The sequence below is a fragment of the Muscardinus avellanarius genome (genome assembly GCF_963383645.1).
Source record: "Muscardinus avellanarius genome assembly, chromosome: 18".
NCBI classification, from domain to species: domain Eukaryota; kingdom Metazoa; phylum Chordata; class Mammalia; order Rodentia; family Gliridae; genus Muscardinus; species Muscardinus avellanarius.
Genome location: NC_137804.1, coordinates 46,464,714 through 46,481,400, shown reverse-complemented (window position 1 = coordinate 46,481,400; position 16,687 = coordinate 46,464,714). Strand labels below are relative to the sequence as shown.

The 16,687-nt window shown below is 58.1% G+C and overlaps 1 protein-coding gene across 1 annotated transcript in view; it reads left to right on the top strand.

The window, feature by feature from the left end:
• Positions 1-12,658, top strand: part of DOCK6 (dedicator of cytokinesis 6) — a gene marked incomplete at both ends in the record, with an annotated part of 52,865 nt that extends 40,207 nt beyond the window's left edge. The window contains 20 exons of the mRNA XM_080715528.1: positions 321-475; positions 601-783; positions 1,395-1,521; positions 1,612-1,696; positions 2,839-2,935; positions 3,068-3,202; positions 4,285-4,437; positions 4,602-4,760; positions 4,843-4,943; positions 5,967-6,159; positions 6,236-6,379; positions 7,404-7,535; positions 7,607-7,621; positions 9,051-9,176; positions 9,250-9,339; positions 9,969-10,205; positions 10,933-11,085; positions 11,158-11,264; positions 11,471-11,632; positions 12,616-12,658. Of these exons, the coding sequence (XP_080571654.1) occupies positions 321-475; positions 601-783; positions 1,395-1,521; positions 1,612-1,696; positions 2,839-2,935; positions 3,068-3,202; positions 4,285-4,437; positions 4,602-4,760; positions 4,843-4,943; positions 5,967-6,159; positions 6,236-6,379; positions 7,404-7,535; positions 7,607-7,621; positions 9,051-9,176; positions 9,250-9,339; positions 9,969-10,205; positions 10,933-11,085; positions 11,158-11,264; positions 11,471-11,632; positions 12,616-12,658 (2,597 nt within the window). The remainder of the gene's footprint in view (positions 1-320; positions 476-600; positions 784-1,394; positions 1,522-1,611; positions 1,697-2,838; positions 2,936-3,067; positions 3,203-4,284; positions 4,438-4,601; positions 4,761-4,842; positions 4,944-5,966; positions 6,160-6,235; positions 6,380-7,403; positions 7,536-7,606; positions 7,622-9,050; positions 9,177-9,249; positions 9,340-9,968; positions 10,206-10,932; positions 11,086-11,157; positions 11,265-11,470; positions 11,633-12,615) is intronic.
• Between the last annotated feature and the right edge of the window lie 4,029 nt (positions 12,659-16,687).

Below are 16,687 nucleotides of genomic sequence, written 5' to 3'. Positions count from 1 at the left end.
TCTGGGAGTAGACAACCGGGAACTTTATTTAATTTAATTAATTTGTTAATTATTATTTTGTGGTACTGGGGATGGAACTCAGGGGCATTTTAACTCAGGGTTACACTCCCAGACCTATTTTCTATTTTACTTGGAGTCAGGGTCTCACTAAGTAGCTGAGGCTGGCTTCGAACCTATGCGATACTCCTGTCTCAGCCTCCGGAGTATTGGGATGACAAGCGTGCGCCACCACGCCCGACTATACAACCAGGAACTTTAAACCTGGTCTGGTAGGTGGCCCTACGCATGTCCCATCTTCTCTTTCTGCCACGTCCCCCCAGAGGGCCCAGGCCAGCGGTCACGCCTGGCTTCCATGCTCGACTCAGACACAGACGGCGAGGGGGATGTTGGAGGCACCATCAACCCGTCGGTGGCCATGGCCATCGCTGGGGGGCCCCTGGCCCCTGGCTCCCGGAACAGCATATCTCCGCCGACTGTAAGTCTGAGCCTCGTTCCTACAGACACCGGCCAGCGGGGTGAGGGAAGCCGGGTCACTTGAGCGCGAGGCACAGTGGCCAGCATGCACCTTCAGCAGGGACAGTGCGCGTGTCCCTCCCTCAGGCCCCGCGCGCCGGCTGTGCCCTCTCTGCCGAGTCCAGCCGCACCCTGCTGGCCTGCGTGCTCTGGGTGCTGAAGAACGCGGAGCCGGCGCTCCTGCAGCGCTGGGCTGCGGACCTAGCCCTGCCTCAGCTGGGACGGCTCCTGGACTTGCTCTACCTCTGCCTGGCTGCCTTCGAGTACAAGGTGCGGGGGCCGGCAGGACACCGCGGCGGGGTTGCAGGCTTGGCGTGTCTCTGGCGCCCTGGGGTGCCACGGGCTGGGGGGGCGTCTTGGTGTGCTGGCTCCTGTGGGCCAGGATGTCCAGGGTTCAGGATAAAGGGGTGGACTCTTTATGCGGGCAGTCTAGGAATAAGGTGAGAAACTTCCATGAATAGCATTGGGAGGGCAGCAGCGGCGGCGCGGTGGGTGCTCGTCATCCCAGTACTCGGGAGGCTGAGACCGGAGGATTGTGGTTCGCGGCCAGCCTCAGCTACTTAGTGAGGCCCTCTGCAACTTAGTGAGACCCTGCTTCAAAATAAAGAATAAAAGTAAAGCTGGGGGTGTAGCTCGGAGGTAGAATGCCCCTGGATTTAATCCCAAGTTCTGCCAAAAAAAAAAAAAAAAAAAAAAAAAATTCTCAGTACCCCAAAAAGGAAGTGAGCTCTGTCTTCCACAGCAGGGTCCTGGGGGTAGGAAAGGGTCCAGGGCGAGGGCGCGGGCTAGCCTGGGTCTCACCAGGAAGAGGGAGCAGGCTAGCCCGGGTCTCACCAGGAAGAGGACGGTTCGCCTGGAAGCCCAGTGCTCTGCTCCCGCAGGGGAAAAAGGCCTTTGAGCGCATCAACAGCCTCACCTTCAAGAAGTCGCTGGACATGAAGGCCCGGCTGGAGGAGGCCATCCTGGGGACCATCGGGGCGCGGCAAGAGATGGTGCGGAGGAGCCGAGGTAAGGGGTGGGAAGCCGGGCATGGCGCCGCGCCCCCAGGATCCCGCGCTCGTGTCCACACCTCTGTGAACGCGCGTTTACACGTCGCAGAGAGGAGCCCGTTTGGGAACCAGGAGAACGTTCGCTGGCGCAAGAGCGTCACACACTGGAGACAGACCTCGGAGCGCGTGGACAAGTAGGTGTGCGCGGGATCCGTCCGCGTTTCATTACTATACGAAGCTACCCGAGAAGCTACCCGAGGCGGACTATTTTATAAAGAAAAGATGTTTCTCAGTGGTAGAGCACTTGCCTAGCAGGCCACACCCCGAGCTCCACCCCCAGAGCTGCATTCATTCAGTCAGCCATTTATTTTTGTGGTGTTGGGGATTGAACCCAGGAGCATTCTACCCCAAGTTATATCCCCAGCTCTTTTTAGCTTATTACAATGTGTGTGTGTGTGTGTGCGTGTGTGTGTGTATCTGTTACTGGGGATTAAACCCAGAGGCATTCCACCTGTGAGTTCTACCCCCAGCCCAATTTTTTATTCTTCATTTTGAGAAAGGTTCTCAGCTGTGAACCTGCGATCTTCCTGTCTCAGCCTCCCAAGTACTGGGATTACAGGCATGCACTACCAAATCCAGCTTTATTTCATTATTTGGAAACGGGGTCTCACTAAGTTGCAGAGGGCCACCACACCCAGCTGAGAACTGCATTTAAAAAAAAAAAAATCTGGGTATGGTGGTGTATACCTGTGATCCTACGTCCTGGTACTTGAGAGGCTGAGACAGGAAGATCTCAGGTTCCCAGCCAGTATCAGCAACTTAGTGAGGCCCTGTTTCTTTTTCTTTTCTTTTCCTTTCTTTTTCTTTTTTGCAGTACTGGGGATGGAACCCAGAGGCATTCTACCTCTGAGCGACACCCCCAGCCCTATTTTTTATTCTTTATTTTGAAACAGGGTCTCACTGAGTTGCAAAGGGCCTCACTAAGTAGCTGAGGCTACCCACAAACATCTTCCTGTCTCGGCCCCTTGAATGCTGGGATGACACGTGTGAGGCACCACATCTGGCTGTAAGACCCTGTTTCTAATATAAAAAGTGAAATAGGCCTGGGGAGTTAGCTCAGAGGTAGAATACCCCGGAGCTCAATCCCCAGTACCACAAAAATAAAAATGAATAAAGAAAGATTTGTTTAGCTCACGGTTTGGGAGACGGAAAGTCCAAGGGCTGGCAGCTCCATCAGCTGGGCCTCTGGTGAGCCCCTCATGTATGTGGTGGCTGGAGTGTGGACAGGTTGGGGTCAGGCCCCGGGTGGCCTCGTGAGACCTTGCCTCCCTTCCAGGACCAAGGATGAAATGGAGCTTGAGGCCTTGGTGGATGGGAACCTGGCCACGGAGGCCAGCCTGGTGGTTCTGGACACACTGGAGATCATCGTGCAGGTACCGGTGGATCCAGCATCTGCCCTGACCTCTGGCCCCACCGTGCCCCGTGACCTCTGACTTGGGGGTCCTTCTCCTTTCCTGCCCCCATCCCCGCCCTGGTCTGTAATACTCTGACACTCTCCGCTGAAGACTGTGATGCTGTCAGAGGCCCGGGAGAGCATCCTGGGGGCCGTGCTGAAAGTCGTCTTGTACAGCCTGGGCAGCGCGCAGAGCGCCCTCTTCCTGCAGCACGGCCTGGCCACCCAGCGGGCCCTGGTGTCCAAGGTGAGCGCCCTCGCACCCGCGGTGCATGGGGGCGCAGCGCCTCAACTGTTACCCAGTGCTTGGGAGGCTGAGACGGGAGGATCGCAGGTTTGAAGCCAGCCTCAGCAACTTAGCGAGATCCTGTTTTAAAACGAAACAAATAGCCATGTGTGGTGGGTGGTGGCACACGCTTGTAATCCCAGTACTTGGGAGACTGAGACAGGAGGATCATATAGCTTTTAAAGCCAGCCTTGGCTATTTAGTGAGGCTCTCAGCAAGTTAGTGACATCCTGCTTCCAAATAAAATATAAACTAGGTCTGGAGCCGGGCATGGTAATGGATGCATGCTTGTAATCCTGGCATTTGGGAGACTGAGACAGGAGGATCCTGGTTCACAGACAGCCTCAGCTACTTAGGCCCTCTGCAACTCAGTGAGACCCTGTTTCAAAATAAAGAATAAAGCCAGGCGTGGTGGTGCATGCTTGTAATCCCCGCACTTGGGAGGCGGAGACAGGAGGATCGTGCAGGTTCAAAGCCAGCCGTGCTGGCTTAAGAGACCCTGTTTCTAAATAAAAATATAAAAACTAGGTGTCAGGGAGTGTAGCCCGGAGGTAGAAGGGTTTCCAGAAACCCCAAAAAAGAAAGAAAGAAAGAATAAAAAATTGGGCTGGGGGTGTAGCTTGGAGGTAGAATGCCCCTGGGCCCCACTCCCAGTACCAAATAAATAAATAAATAAATAAATAAATAAATAAATAAATAAATAAGGGCAAAGGGTATAGCTTGGAGATAGAAGACCCCTGGGCTCACTCCCCAGCATGCAAATAGGTAAATAAGGGTGTGTCTCAAAGGAATTATGCCCCCAGGCTCAGTATCCTACCACCGAAACCCAAACACAACCGCAGCTCCTGGAGGGATCCTAAGGGCACCCCCCTCATCGAGCACCCAGTGTTTGCTCAGCGATTCCAGGGAAGGCGGCCCCCTCGGTGTGCTCGCCGTGGGAGGAGCCGCAGCTCCTCGGGCGGGCGTCAGCGGCTGTCCCCGGGCCTCTGCCGATGGGCGCAGGTCCCAGCAGCCCGTCTGTGTCTGTCCGTCAATCCCGGCAGTTCCCGGAGCTGCTGTTCCTGGAGGACACGGAGCTGTGCGCCGACCTGTGCCTGCGGCTCCTGCGGCACTGCGGCAGCCGCGTCGGCTCCATCCGCACGCACGCCAGCGCGTCCCTCTACCTGCTCATGCGGCAGAACTTCGAAATCGGCCACGTGCGTGGTGCGCGGCAGCCGGGCGCGGCTGTCACCCAGGGCGAGGGCGAGGGGTGGACGGGTCGGGGGCCTGCGGACCCGGGGCATGGTGGGGTGCGGGGCGGGCGCCGGGTGGGGCCTGGGGTCCCAGGGCCCGGGCCCACGCCGCCCCCGCCGCCCCACAGAACTTTGCCCGCGTGAAGATGCAGGTGACCATGTCGCTGTCGTCCCTTGTGGGCACCACGCAGAACGTCAGCGAGGAGCACCTGCGCCGCTCGCTCAAGACCATCCTCACCTACGCGGAGGAGGACGTGGGGCTGCGGGACAGCACCTTCGCCGAGCAGGTGGGCCCGCCCCGGGCGGCCGGCCGGAGCTGGAGCTCGCCTTCCTGCCGGCTCTGACCGCGCCGCCCTCCTCGTCCCCCAGGTCCAGGACCTCATGTTCAACCTGCACATGATCCTGACCGACACCGTGAAGATGAAGGAGCACGAGGAGGACCCCGAGATGCTCGTGGACCTCATGTACAGGTGAGGCTGGAGGAGGAGGCCGCCAGGAAGCTGGCCAGGCGGAGGGAGAAGGGCTGGTGGTGCCAGGCTCGTCCAAGTACTTGGGAGGCTGAGACAGCAGGATCGAGGTTTGAGGCCAGTCTCAGCAAGTAGTGAGACTCTCATCAACCTACTAAGACTGTTTAAAAAAAATAGGGCTGTGGGTGTAGATCAGAGGCAGAATGCCCCGGGTACTGGGACGGCACTGACTTCCATCCCCAGTACCATAACAAATAAAATAGGGCTGGGTGTATAGCTTGGAGGTAAAGTGCCCCTGGGTTCAATCCTAAGTACCACAAAAAAAGAAAAAAAAGAAGAAACAGAAACTAATGAAGCTGAGCATGGTGGTGCACACTTGTAATGCCAGCACTTGGGAGGCTGAGACAGGAGGTGGCGGACAGCCTCAGCTGCTTAGTGCGGAGGGCGGACACCCTCTGCAACTCTGTGAGACCCAGTTTCAAAAATAAGGAATAGCCGGGCGTGGTGGCGCACGCTTATGAATCCCAGCATTCGGGAGGCTGAGACCGGAGGATCACGGTTCGCAGCCAGCCTCAGCTACTTAGAGAGGCCCTTTGCAACTCAGTGAGACCCTGTTTCAAAATAAAGAATAACAAATAGGGTTGGGGGGGTGGCTCAGAGATAGAATGTCCCTGGATTCCATCCCCAGTACTGCAAAAATATAAAATTTAAAAATAGGGTAGGGGTGTAGATCAGAGGTAGAATGCCTCTGGGTTCCATTCCCAGTACCTTAAAAAAAAAAAAAAAAAGTGTCCAGGCAGGCAGGGGAGGTGACAGGTGAGCGATGGGTGGTTAGGGAAGGGATACAGGGCTCGCGGCGGCAGGAGGCGGGCGGGCGGGAGGCAGGTGGGCCGGAGGCGGGGTGGTACAACAGTGGACAGCATCCAGGTTGTTCCACTCTGGGCACAAGTGGCGGTCACTTGCGAGGGGCTGGGCGAGCGCAGGCAGTGGGCAGCCCGTCCTCACGCCCAGCTCCCCCGACACCAGGATCGCCCGGGGCTACCAGGGCTCCCCGGACCTACGGCTGACGTGGCTGCAGAACATGGCGGGCAAGCACGCGGAGCTGGGCAACCACGCCGAGGCCGCGCAGTGCATGGTGCACGCGGCCGCCCTGGTCGCCGAGTACCTGGCCCTGCTCGAGGACAGCCGCCACCTGCCCGTGGGCTGCGTGTCCTTCCAGGTGAGCTGGGCAGCGCGGGCAGGGGGCGCGGGCGGGCAGGGCCCGGCGGTGACTGTGAAGCCGCCCTCTGCCCCAGAACATCTCGTCCAATGTGCTGGAGGAGTCGGCCATCTCCGACGACATCCTGTCGCCCGATGAGGAGGGCTTCTGCTCCGGGAAGCACTTCACCGAGCTGGGGCTGGTGGCGCTGCTGGAACAGGCGGCCTCCTACTTCACCATGGTGAGCCCCGGCCTCTTCCCCTGCTCCCGACGTCTCCGTCTGTTGATGTTGTTGCCTGCTTGTGGCACTGGGGATGGAACCCAGGGGTATTCTGCCTCTGAGCTACAGCCCCCGCCCTGCTTTTTAATCATTTATTTTGAAACAAGGTCTTGCTAGGTTGCGGAGAACCTCACTCAAGTAGCCAAGGCTGGTCATGAATCTGCGATCCTCCTGTCTAAGCCTCCCAAGTGTTGGGATTACAGGCATGCCTGGTTTGGTTGATTGATTGATTGATTGATTGATTGTGGTACTGGGGATGGAACCCAGGGACATTCTACCTCCAAGCTACACCCGAAGTCCTATTTTTTATTTTTTATTCTTTATTTTGAAACAAGGTCTCACTAGCTGCGAAGGGCCTCACTAAGTAGCTGAGGCTTTCTAGGAACCTTGATCCTCCAGTCTCAGCCTCCCGAATGCTGGGATGACAAGTGTGAGCCACCGCTCTGGCTCCTAAGCTTTATTTTTTAAGAGTAGCTTTCAGTTTAGTAGTTTACAGGAACATTTAGCAGGAAGTCCAGGAATTCCCCAGATCCTCTTGCCCTCTGCACACAGAGCCGCCTCTGCTCTCAGCTTCTCTTGCCAGGGCTTCACCGGTGTGACCGTCGATACACCCACACGGACACATTACACCCAAGGTCCGTGGTCCACCTCAGGGCTAATCATTGGGCTTGTACATTCTATGGGGGTTTTGTGGTTTTTTTTGTTTTGTGGTACATTGGGTTGCACACAGGGGCATTCTACCTCAGAGCCACCCCCACCCCTGAAGACCTATTTTATTTTATTTTTTTTTATTTTGAAGTAAAGTCTTATTAGGTGCGGATGGCCTGGCTCCAGGTTGAGGTGGATGTAGCTCAGTGGTAGAGGGCCTGGCCTTGCTTGCTTGAGGCCCTGGGCTCCATCCCCAGCACTGCTCAAAAACAAAACTAAAACCCCACCGAGCTCCTCCCCCGGTGGAGAAGCACTGAGGACCCCTGCCCCACCGCAGGGCGGGCTCTACGAGGCTGTCAATGAGGTCTACAAGAACCTCATCCCCATCCTGGAAGCCCATCGGGACTACAAAAAGCTGGCGGCCGTGCACGGCAAGCTGCAGGAGGCCTTCACCAAGATCCTGCACCAGGTCGGCCGGCTCGCCCGCCCCGCCCCGGCCCCCCGCCCCGGGCCCCACTCACGCAGCCCTTCTCCCCGCAGAGCTCCGGCTGGGAGGTGAGCCCCGACCCTTCCCGGGAGGCCCGCGCAGCAGCGCCGCTAGGGGGCGCCAGAGGAGCGTGAGGCCGGCCGCAGGGGCCGCCGGGCCACGTCCCGCTCGGCCCAGATGTCCCCTCCCTGGCCCAGATCTGAGTCACCCGCTGGTAGCTCTCCAGAGACCCCCCTGCGGGCAGCCCGGCGCAGTCACGGCCACGGGGAGGGGCGCCGAGCAGGGAGGGTCTGGGGCGTCCCTCCTCCCCGCCCCTTCTCGCTCTCCGCGCTCCCGCTGCTCCTCTCTCCGCCCCTGGCCTTGTTTCCCCTCCCTCCAATTCTCCCATGGAATCTCTGGTTAATGCCCCCCCCCCTAGATCCCGCCCCTTCCCGTCTATTTTTAGGCATCTGGTTTAGGGAGAATTTTCTGGCCAAAGATGGCAGGAGCCCAGAGCCGGGGCAGGCGGGCTGGGTGGGGCTGGGTGGGGCGGGCGGGCTGGGTGGGGCGGCCCGGCCCTCTCCCTCCCCTCGTGAGCCAAGGCCAGGGGGGGCTCTGGCCTCTGACCTGGCCCATGACTGGCTCTCTGTCCACCCCCCACCTCCTGCCTCACCATGGTGCCTGCCCCGCATCTGGATCTGCCCTGGTGAGTGACCCTGGAGCCACCCCACTTCCTTTTGGGGGCTGTTCTTGGGGTACAGGGAATTCCTCCTCCAAACAGAGGGCTCTGGTGGTGGTGCACGCCTCTGAGCCCAGGATTTGGGCAGCTGAGGCTGAAGGATCATTGGTTCAAGGTCAGCATAAGCAACTTAGACCCTCAGCAACATAGCTGATTAAAAGCATGCACCAGCCACGCAGGGCACACTTGTAATCCCAGCATTTGGGAGGCTGAGACAGGAGGATCGCGGTTTGAGGACAGCCTCAGCTACTTAGCTAGACCCATTGCAACCCAGTGAGACACTGTTTCAAGAAAAAGAATAGAAACTAGGGCTGGGGGTGCAGCTCAGAGGTAGAATGCCCCTGGGTTCCATCCTGAGTTTTTTAAAAAAAAAAAGAAATACAAATTTGAGTCCAGCCTCAGCAATTTAGTAAGACTGTCTCAAAAAGAAAAAAAAATATATATATATATATTATATATATATATTATATATATATTATTATATAATATATATATTAGAGCCATGCCTGGTGGCACAGTCTTAGAAGGCTGAGACAGGAGGATCGCAGGTTTGACTCTCTCCAACCTAGTGAGAACCTGTTTCAAGATAAAAATAAAATAGGGCTGGGGAGTCTAGCTCAGAGGTAGTAGAATGCCCTCAGGTTCAAATAAAGTAAGTAAATTAATAAGTAAATGGGCTGGGGGTGTACCTCAGTGGTATATCCCCCCCCCCCCCGGCTCAACCCACCAGTACCAGAAAAACAACAAAAAAAACAAAACTGTTCCTCCACACAGCCCAGCGCGTATTCGGGACGTATTTCCGGGTGGGCTTCTACGGCGCGCGCTTCGGGGACCTGGATGAGCAGGAGTTCGTGTACAAGGAGCCCTCCATAACCAAGCTGGCGGAGATCTCGCACCGCCTAGAGGCACGCCTGCGCTCTGGGGGGTGGGCCGGGCAGCAGGCCGCCCCCCAGCCCTGAATCAGCCCCATGTCCCCAGGAGTTCTACACAGAGAGGTTTGGAGACGACGTGGTGGAGATTATCAAAGACTCCAATCCTGTGGACAAATCCAAGCTCGACCCACAGAAGGTGGGGCTCCCAGCTCCCCCACCCCAACCCCTACTCAAGCAAATTCCCAGCACTGCTGTCCAGAGACTTTAAAATCAGCCCAGCGTGCCACGCCCGTATTCCCAGTACCAGGGAGGACAGCCTGGGCTATGTGGTCCGACTCTCAGCAACCTAGTGAGGCCCCGTTTCAAGACAAAAAAATAAATTGAAAAGGGTTAGGGGTGTAGCTCAGAGTAAAGTGCTGCAGGAAGCCAGCGTGGTGTCTCACGCTCGGAATCCCAGCACTCGGGAGGCAGAGACCAGAGATCACGTTCGCAGCCAGCCTCAGTTACTTAGTGAGGCCCTCCGCATCTCAGTGAGACCCTGTTTCAAAAATAAAGAATAAGAATAGGGCTGGGGGTGTAGCTCAGAGGTCGATTTCCCCTGGGTTCCATCCCCAAACCTGAAAAAAAAAAAAAGCTACAGGGTTTAATCCCCAGTAGGCACGCAGGCATACGCGCACGTGTGCACACATGCTCAATGCACAGCTCCCTGGGGTGTCCCAAATCCAGACGCAGGAAAACCAGGGAGCCTTAGAATGAGAGTCCCTTCTTTGGGGCGTCAGGTGCCTAGGCTAGGGCTGGGGGACCTCACACCTGCCCCCTCCCCAGGCCTACATCCAGATCACCTACGTAGAGCCACACTTCGACACCTATGAGCTCAAGGACCGGGTGACCTACTTCGACCGCAACTACGGGCTGCGCACCTTCCTGTTCTGCACGCCCTTCACGCCCGACGGGCGCGCGCACGGGGAGCTGCCCGAGCAGTACAAGCGCAAGACGCTGCTCGGCACCGAGCACGCCTTCCCCTACATCAAGACGCGCATCCGCGTGTGCCACCGGGAGGAGGTGCGCGGGGACGGGAGGCGGCCACGTCAGAGGGGAACCTCGGGCCCAGGGAGGGAAATGGGGGCACCTGAGCCCCGGGGAAGAAAGGGATAAGTACCCTGGAGTCAAGTTGGCCCGGGGACCCCAGATCTAGAAAGGGAAAACATCAGGACCCTGAATCAAGAAAGGTCTAGAGAGAGCCGGGTGCGGTGGCACACACCTGCAATTCCAGTATTAGTGGGGCTGAGACGGGAGCTTCGCGGTTCGCAGCCAGCCTCAGCTATTAGGCCCTTTGCAACTCAGTGAGACCCTGTTTCAAAGTAAATAATAATAATAAAAACGGGGCTGGGGGTGTAGCTCGAAGGTAGAATGACCCCCTAGGTTCCATTCCCAGTACCACACACACACGCACACAAACATAGGGCTGGAGGTGCAACTCAGTGGCAGAGCACCCCTGGGTTCAATTCAAAGAAGAAGGAAGGAAGGACTGCTGGCCCAGGGAGGAAAGCCACAGAGACCCCCCTAGACCAGGAAGAGACCCACATTCCCCAGCACCAGGTTGGGGACCCCAAACTCCAGTCTCAGACTCGAGCCTCTACCTCCAAGCCTAGGAAGGCCTGGAGACCCCAGATGGATGCCCCTCGACTCCAGGGCACCAGACCCAACAGCCTCCTGGCAGGGCCCCGGCTTGCTAGGCCGGCGCTGCCCCCGCCCAGGCTGAGTGGGCACTCTGCCTCCCTCGCCACAGACGGTGCTGACGCCGGTGGAGGTGGCCATCGAGGACATGCAGAAGAAGACCCGGGAGCTGGCCTTTGCCACGGAGCAGGAGCCCCCAGACGCCAAGATGCTGCAGATGGTGCTGCAGGGCTCCGTGGGGCCCACCGTGAACCAGGCACGGCTGGTGTGGGGGGACGCGGGCGGCGGGGGGCTGGGAACCCCGCAGGCCCCCTCACGAGTCTCTGCCGCCCCACAGGGTCCCTTGGAGGTGGCCCAGGTGTTCTTAGCGGAGATCCCAGAAGACCCCAAACTGTTCCGGCATCACAACAAACTCAGACTGTGCTTCAAGGACTTCTGCAAGAAGTAGGCCCGCACCCCCCAGGGCTCCCCCAGCCGCCTGTTGCCACCTCCGTCGCCTCCCCGCGCCCCTCATAACCCCTACCCGCCGGACTCCCCGTCTTTGGCTTGCGGGAGCCCCATCCTGGGCCTTTCCGCAGCGGGGGCTGGCTCTAGGGACTCGCGCGTGCGCATACGCTGTCTCTGAGCCTCCTCTGCCATCGGGCCCTCAGGTGTGAAGACGCGCTGCGGAAGAACAAGGCCCTGATTGGGCCGGACCAGAAGGAGTACCACCGGGAACTGGAGCGCCACTACTGCCGCCTGCGGGAGGCCCTGCAGCCGCTGCTCACCCAGCGCCTGCCCCAGCTGCTGGCACCGAGCCAGGCCAGCCTCAGGTGCCCACGCTGGGCCGCAGAGGCCTACCAAGAAGGCTGGCCTTCTGGGACAGGGCTTTGCACAAATCTGTGCATCTGTGGTGCAGGGCGGGCCAGGCATGGTGGCACACACCTGCATACTCAGTCTTGGGGGGCTAAGAGAAGAGGACTGCAGGTTCAAGGCCAGCTTCAGCAACTTACCAAGACCAGGGGGCGGAGTAGCCTGGGTCTCAGTCCCCTGTACCAGCCGCATTGGTGTGCATGTGTGAGGGGCAGGAGAGACCCTAGAAGGATCTAGACGAGGAGGGGAAGGAGGATGTGGTGACGCACACCTGTGATCCCAGTACTTGAGAGGCTGAGGCTGAAGGATCCAGACTGACAGGTGCCAGCCTCAGCAATTTATTGAGACCATGTTTCAAAATAATAATAGGCTAGCCAGGCTTGGTGGCACAGGCTTGTAATCCCAGTACTTGGGAGGCTGAGACAGGAGGATCTTAGGTTCTCGGCCAGCCTCAGCTACTTAGTGGGGCCCTCCGCAACTTAGTGAGACCCTGTTTGAAAATAATAATAAACTGGGCGTGGTGGCGCACACTTGTAATCCCAGCATTCGGGAGGCTGAGGTCAGAGGATCGCGGTTCGCGGACAGCCTCAGCTGCTTAGTGAGGCCCTCTGCAACTCAGTGAGACCCGGTTTCAAAGTAAAGAATAAAAAACAGGGCAGGGGGTGTAGCTCGGAGGTCGAATGCCCCTGGGTTCCAACCCCAGACCTGCAAAAAAAAAGAATAAAATAGGGCTGGGGGTGTAGCTCAGAGGTAAAATGCCCCTGGGCTCAATCTCCAGTACCACAATAATGGTAATAATAATAATGGGCTGAGGGTTTAGCTCAGTGACAGCACACTGGATTCATTTCCCACCAGTACCAAAAAAAAAAAAAAAAAAAAGCGGGCTCCGGCCTCTCTGGGGCTGGGGGCCCATGGCCATACTGACCCACCCATTTGTCCCCAGGAATTCCCTGAACAGGTCAAGCTTCCGGAAGGCAGACCTCTGAGCCGGAGGGCATGAAGCCACACCTCGAGGGCCAGCTTCCGGGCCCCCAGACTGTGCCTTGCTGGGAGTTACCCCTCGGTCACCCAGGGCGACCACGCGGTTCTCAGGCTGTCCCTTCGTCCCTCGGCCCCTCTGTCTCCCATCTGTGTGCACTGATCCTTCCTTCCTTTTTTAATTTAAAATGATTTTATATGAAACTATTTGAGGGGGTCACGTGTGCGCAGTCTGTCTCTGCCTCCTCGCATCCAGTGTCCTGCGACATCCAGAGACACCGAGACCCTACCGGGTGGTCGGGACGGTGGTGGCAACAGAAACTCCTGCCGCGTGGAGCCGACAGACGACTCATGCGCGTGTCCACTGCGGAGCGCAGTAAGGTTTATTAAGCCCGTGCTGAGCCCTGTACTAAGTGGCTTCCAGAAAATTCTCTGTGGGCTGGGGATGGAGCAGTTCCGAAGAGCTGCCTAGCACGCATGAGTTCCTGGGTTCCGTCCCCGGCCACACGCGCGCACACGCACACATGCACACGCGCGCGCACACGCACACACACGCGCGGGCTGGGTGAGTGGTTCAGAGGCAGAATACTCCTGGGTTCAGTCCCCAGTACCAAAAAAAAAAAGCCCATTATTTCCGGGCCTTTTGACTCGGGGTCCTTGACTCGGCCCGGCCTCGCGGTCAGGGAATCCTTAGCGACAGGGTTAGCCCCAGTTGACAGACGGGGACGCTGCGGTGCGAAGCAATGAAGACTGGTGAGCCGGAGATGGGAGTCGGGGTCAGCCGCCGCCTAGGCAGCCCCTCCGGCCCGCGAGGGTCACGCGGCCCGGCCCGGGGAGGGGTGGCCTCCCGCCGCGGCGAGACGGCGGCCAGCCCGGGGTCTGGGGAACGCGGCGCTCCGGGCGCGCGGGCTCACGGTGCGGGGTGAGAGCGCGTCCGCCCCGCCGCGGCGGTCCGTCTCCGCGGCCGGGGCGCTGTGGGCGTGGCTTGCCCGGGGCGTGGCCTGTCTGGGCGGGCTTAAGGGCGGCACTTGGGGGCGTGGCCTGCCCGGGTCTGGTGGGCGGTACTGGGGCGTGGCCTGTTTGGGGGCGTGGCCTGTCTGGGTCCGGCGCGCGGGTGGCACCGGGGGCGTGGTCTGTTTGGGGGCGTGGTTCGTCTGGGGGCGTGGCCTGCCTGGGGCGGGCTCGTGGGCGTGGCCATCGCCGAGGGCCGGGCGGCGGCGAGCGGAGGACGCGCGGGCGGCGGGACGCAGGGACGGCGGCGGCCGGAGCGCGCCAGGCGAGTGGGACCCCGGGCTGGGTCCGGTTGCGAATCGGGTTCGGGGTTCGAGGGTGATCCCTCCCGCACCTCCCGCTCCCTCTTCACGGCCTCGCCGGCCTCCGGGAGCCGCTCCTCCAACTCCACCATCGGCGCCCAAACTTTGCAAACTCGGAGCGGCTGCGTCCCGGAGCCGCTGCCCCCTGTCCTTGACCCCCGCCCTCTTCCCCTCTCCCCTCCACCCCTCCCGCCTCCGCCCCCCGCCCCCTCCCGGGCCTCTGACCCCCTCCCCCGGCGGCCCCCCTCCGCGGCCGGCCGGGCCCCAGGCGGCGGGAAGGCGTCCGGGCGTCCGGCTGGGCTGGGCCGGGCCTCGGCCTGGCTGCTGGGCCCGCGTGGGGAGCGGCAGCTGTTTGCCATTAACCGGGGACCCCGCAGTCCCCGCCCACTCCCTGCACGGGGCGGGGTCCCCCTCGCCCCCACCCGGCAGGAAAACCTCAGAGATGTCCCGGCTGCTGGGGAGGTGCTTTCGGGAGACCCCGCCACGTTCCCTTCCTGGGCGCCCCTGCTTGCCCCTCTGGGAGTGCCTGTCTCCCGCCTGCCCTCCAGGGGTCTCAGCAAGAGAGGCTCGGGCGCTGACCCCGCCACCGCTGCACACACCCGGCTACTCCTGGCCTCGGGGTCACCAGCCTGCGGAACCTCAGGCCTCAGTCCCCGCGTCTGCAGGTGACCCCGACCCCACTGACTGTATCTGTCCCCGTGTGTGAGCGACGTGCGACATGCTGGGCTTGTCTTGGCAATTGGAAGACTTGGTGGTGTTATTATTACTATTATTAATACAGCCCTGTTTTTATTTATTTTGAAACAGGGTCACACTGAGTTGCCAAGGGCCTCACTAAGTAGCTGAGGCTGTCCGTGAACTGTGATCCTCCTGTCTCAGCTTCACAAGTACTGGGATTACAAGCATGCACCACCAAGCCTGGCTAAACATTGATTTTTTTTTTTTTATGGGTGTGTGTGTGTGTGTGTGTGTGTGTGTGTGTGTGTAACTGGGGATGGAACCCAGGGACGTTCATTCTACCTCCGAGGTACACTCCCAGCCCTATTTTATTTTCTTACTTTGAAATAGATTCTCCCTGGGCACGGTGGTACATGTCTGTAATCCCAGCATTTGGGAAGCTGAGACAGGAAGATGGCGGTTCGCAGCCAGCTTGCTTAGTGAGGCCCTTTGCAACTTAGTGAGACCCTGTTTCAAAATACAGAAAAAAAAAAAAAATAGGGCTGGGGGTGTAGTTCAGGTAGAGTGCCCCTGGGTTCCATCCCCAGTACCCCCCAAAACAAGAAATAGGTTCTCACTAGATTGTGTGAGTCTCCCTGCTTGACACTTTCCTCCAACCCGCCATCCTCCTCTCACCCTCCCAAGCACTGGGATTATAAGTGTGTGCCATATGCCCAGTTGGGTGTTATGATACTTATTTTTGTGGTAGGGATGGAGCCCAGGGCCATTCTACCTCCAATCTACACCCCCAGCTTTTATTTGATTTCATTGGTACTGACTATTGAATCCAGGAGTATGCCACCTCTGAGCTCCATCCACAGCCCTTATTTGTTTTCTCAGTGCTAGAGATCAAATCTAGGGCCTCGTGCATGCCAGCATCCTTTTTATTTGGAAAAGGGTCTCGCTAAGCTACTGAGGTTGGTTTTAAATGCAATCTTCCTGTCTCAGCCTTCCAAGTTCCGAGATTACAAGCATATTACAGGTATGTGTCACCATGCCTGGCGCCATTTTTTTTTTTTTTTTTTTTTTTTTTGTATTGAAGGTGAAACTCAGGGGCTTTTCTACCTCTGGGCTATACTCCCAGACTTACTTTTTTATCTTTTATTTGGAAACAGGGTCTCACTAAGTTGCTGAGAGTCTAAGTAGCTGAGGCTGGCTTTGAACCTATACAATCCTCCTGTAGCAGCCTCCCAAGTGCAGGGATTACAAGCCTGCGCCACCAAGCCCGGCTTTTATTCTTTGTTTTGAAACAGGATCTCATTAAGTTGCAGAGGGCCTCACTAAGTAGCTGAGGCTGGCCAGAAACATGTGATCCTCCCGTCTCAGCCTCCCAAGTGTGATTACAGGAGTGTGCAGCCTGATTTCTGTGTGTTGGTGGGGCTGGACCCAGGGGCGTCCTACCGTCAAGTTACGTCCCCAGCCTGTTTTATTTATTTATTTTATTTGGAGTCAGGGTCTCACTGAGTTGCGGAGGGCCTCACTAAATTGCTAAAGCTAGCTGGGAACCTGCAACCTCGGCCTCCCCAATCCTGGGATTACAAGTGTGTGCCACCACGCCCGGCTTTCATATTGATATTATTTGTTCCACCTCCAGCACTCCCCCACCCGGGCTGTTCTGATCCTGCTCCCTGCCTCTGGGTCTCTCTTAGGTGCCCCCAAAATATTTTATTTATTTATTTATTTATTTTGGTGGTACTGGGGTTCCTGGAAGCCCTTCTGCCTCCGGGCTACACTCCCAGACCTATTTTTTTACATTTTTATTTGGAAACAGGGTCTCCTAAGCCAGCGCGCGCGGCTGGCTTCGAACTTGCGCGATCCTCCTGTCTCCGCCTCCCAAGCGCGGGGATTACAAGAGTGCGCCACCACGCCCGGCTCCCCCCAAAAAATATTTTGGATCAACTTTCTATTGCTCTTGGGGGCAAGGCTCCAGGCAGATGGAAAAACAGATTTCCTACAATTGGCCACCGTGCGTTCCAGGTGCGCAAAGCCGGCAAAGCAAGCGGAGAA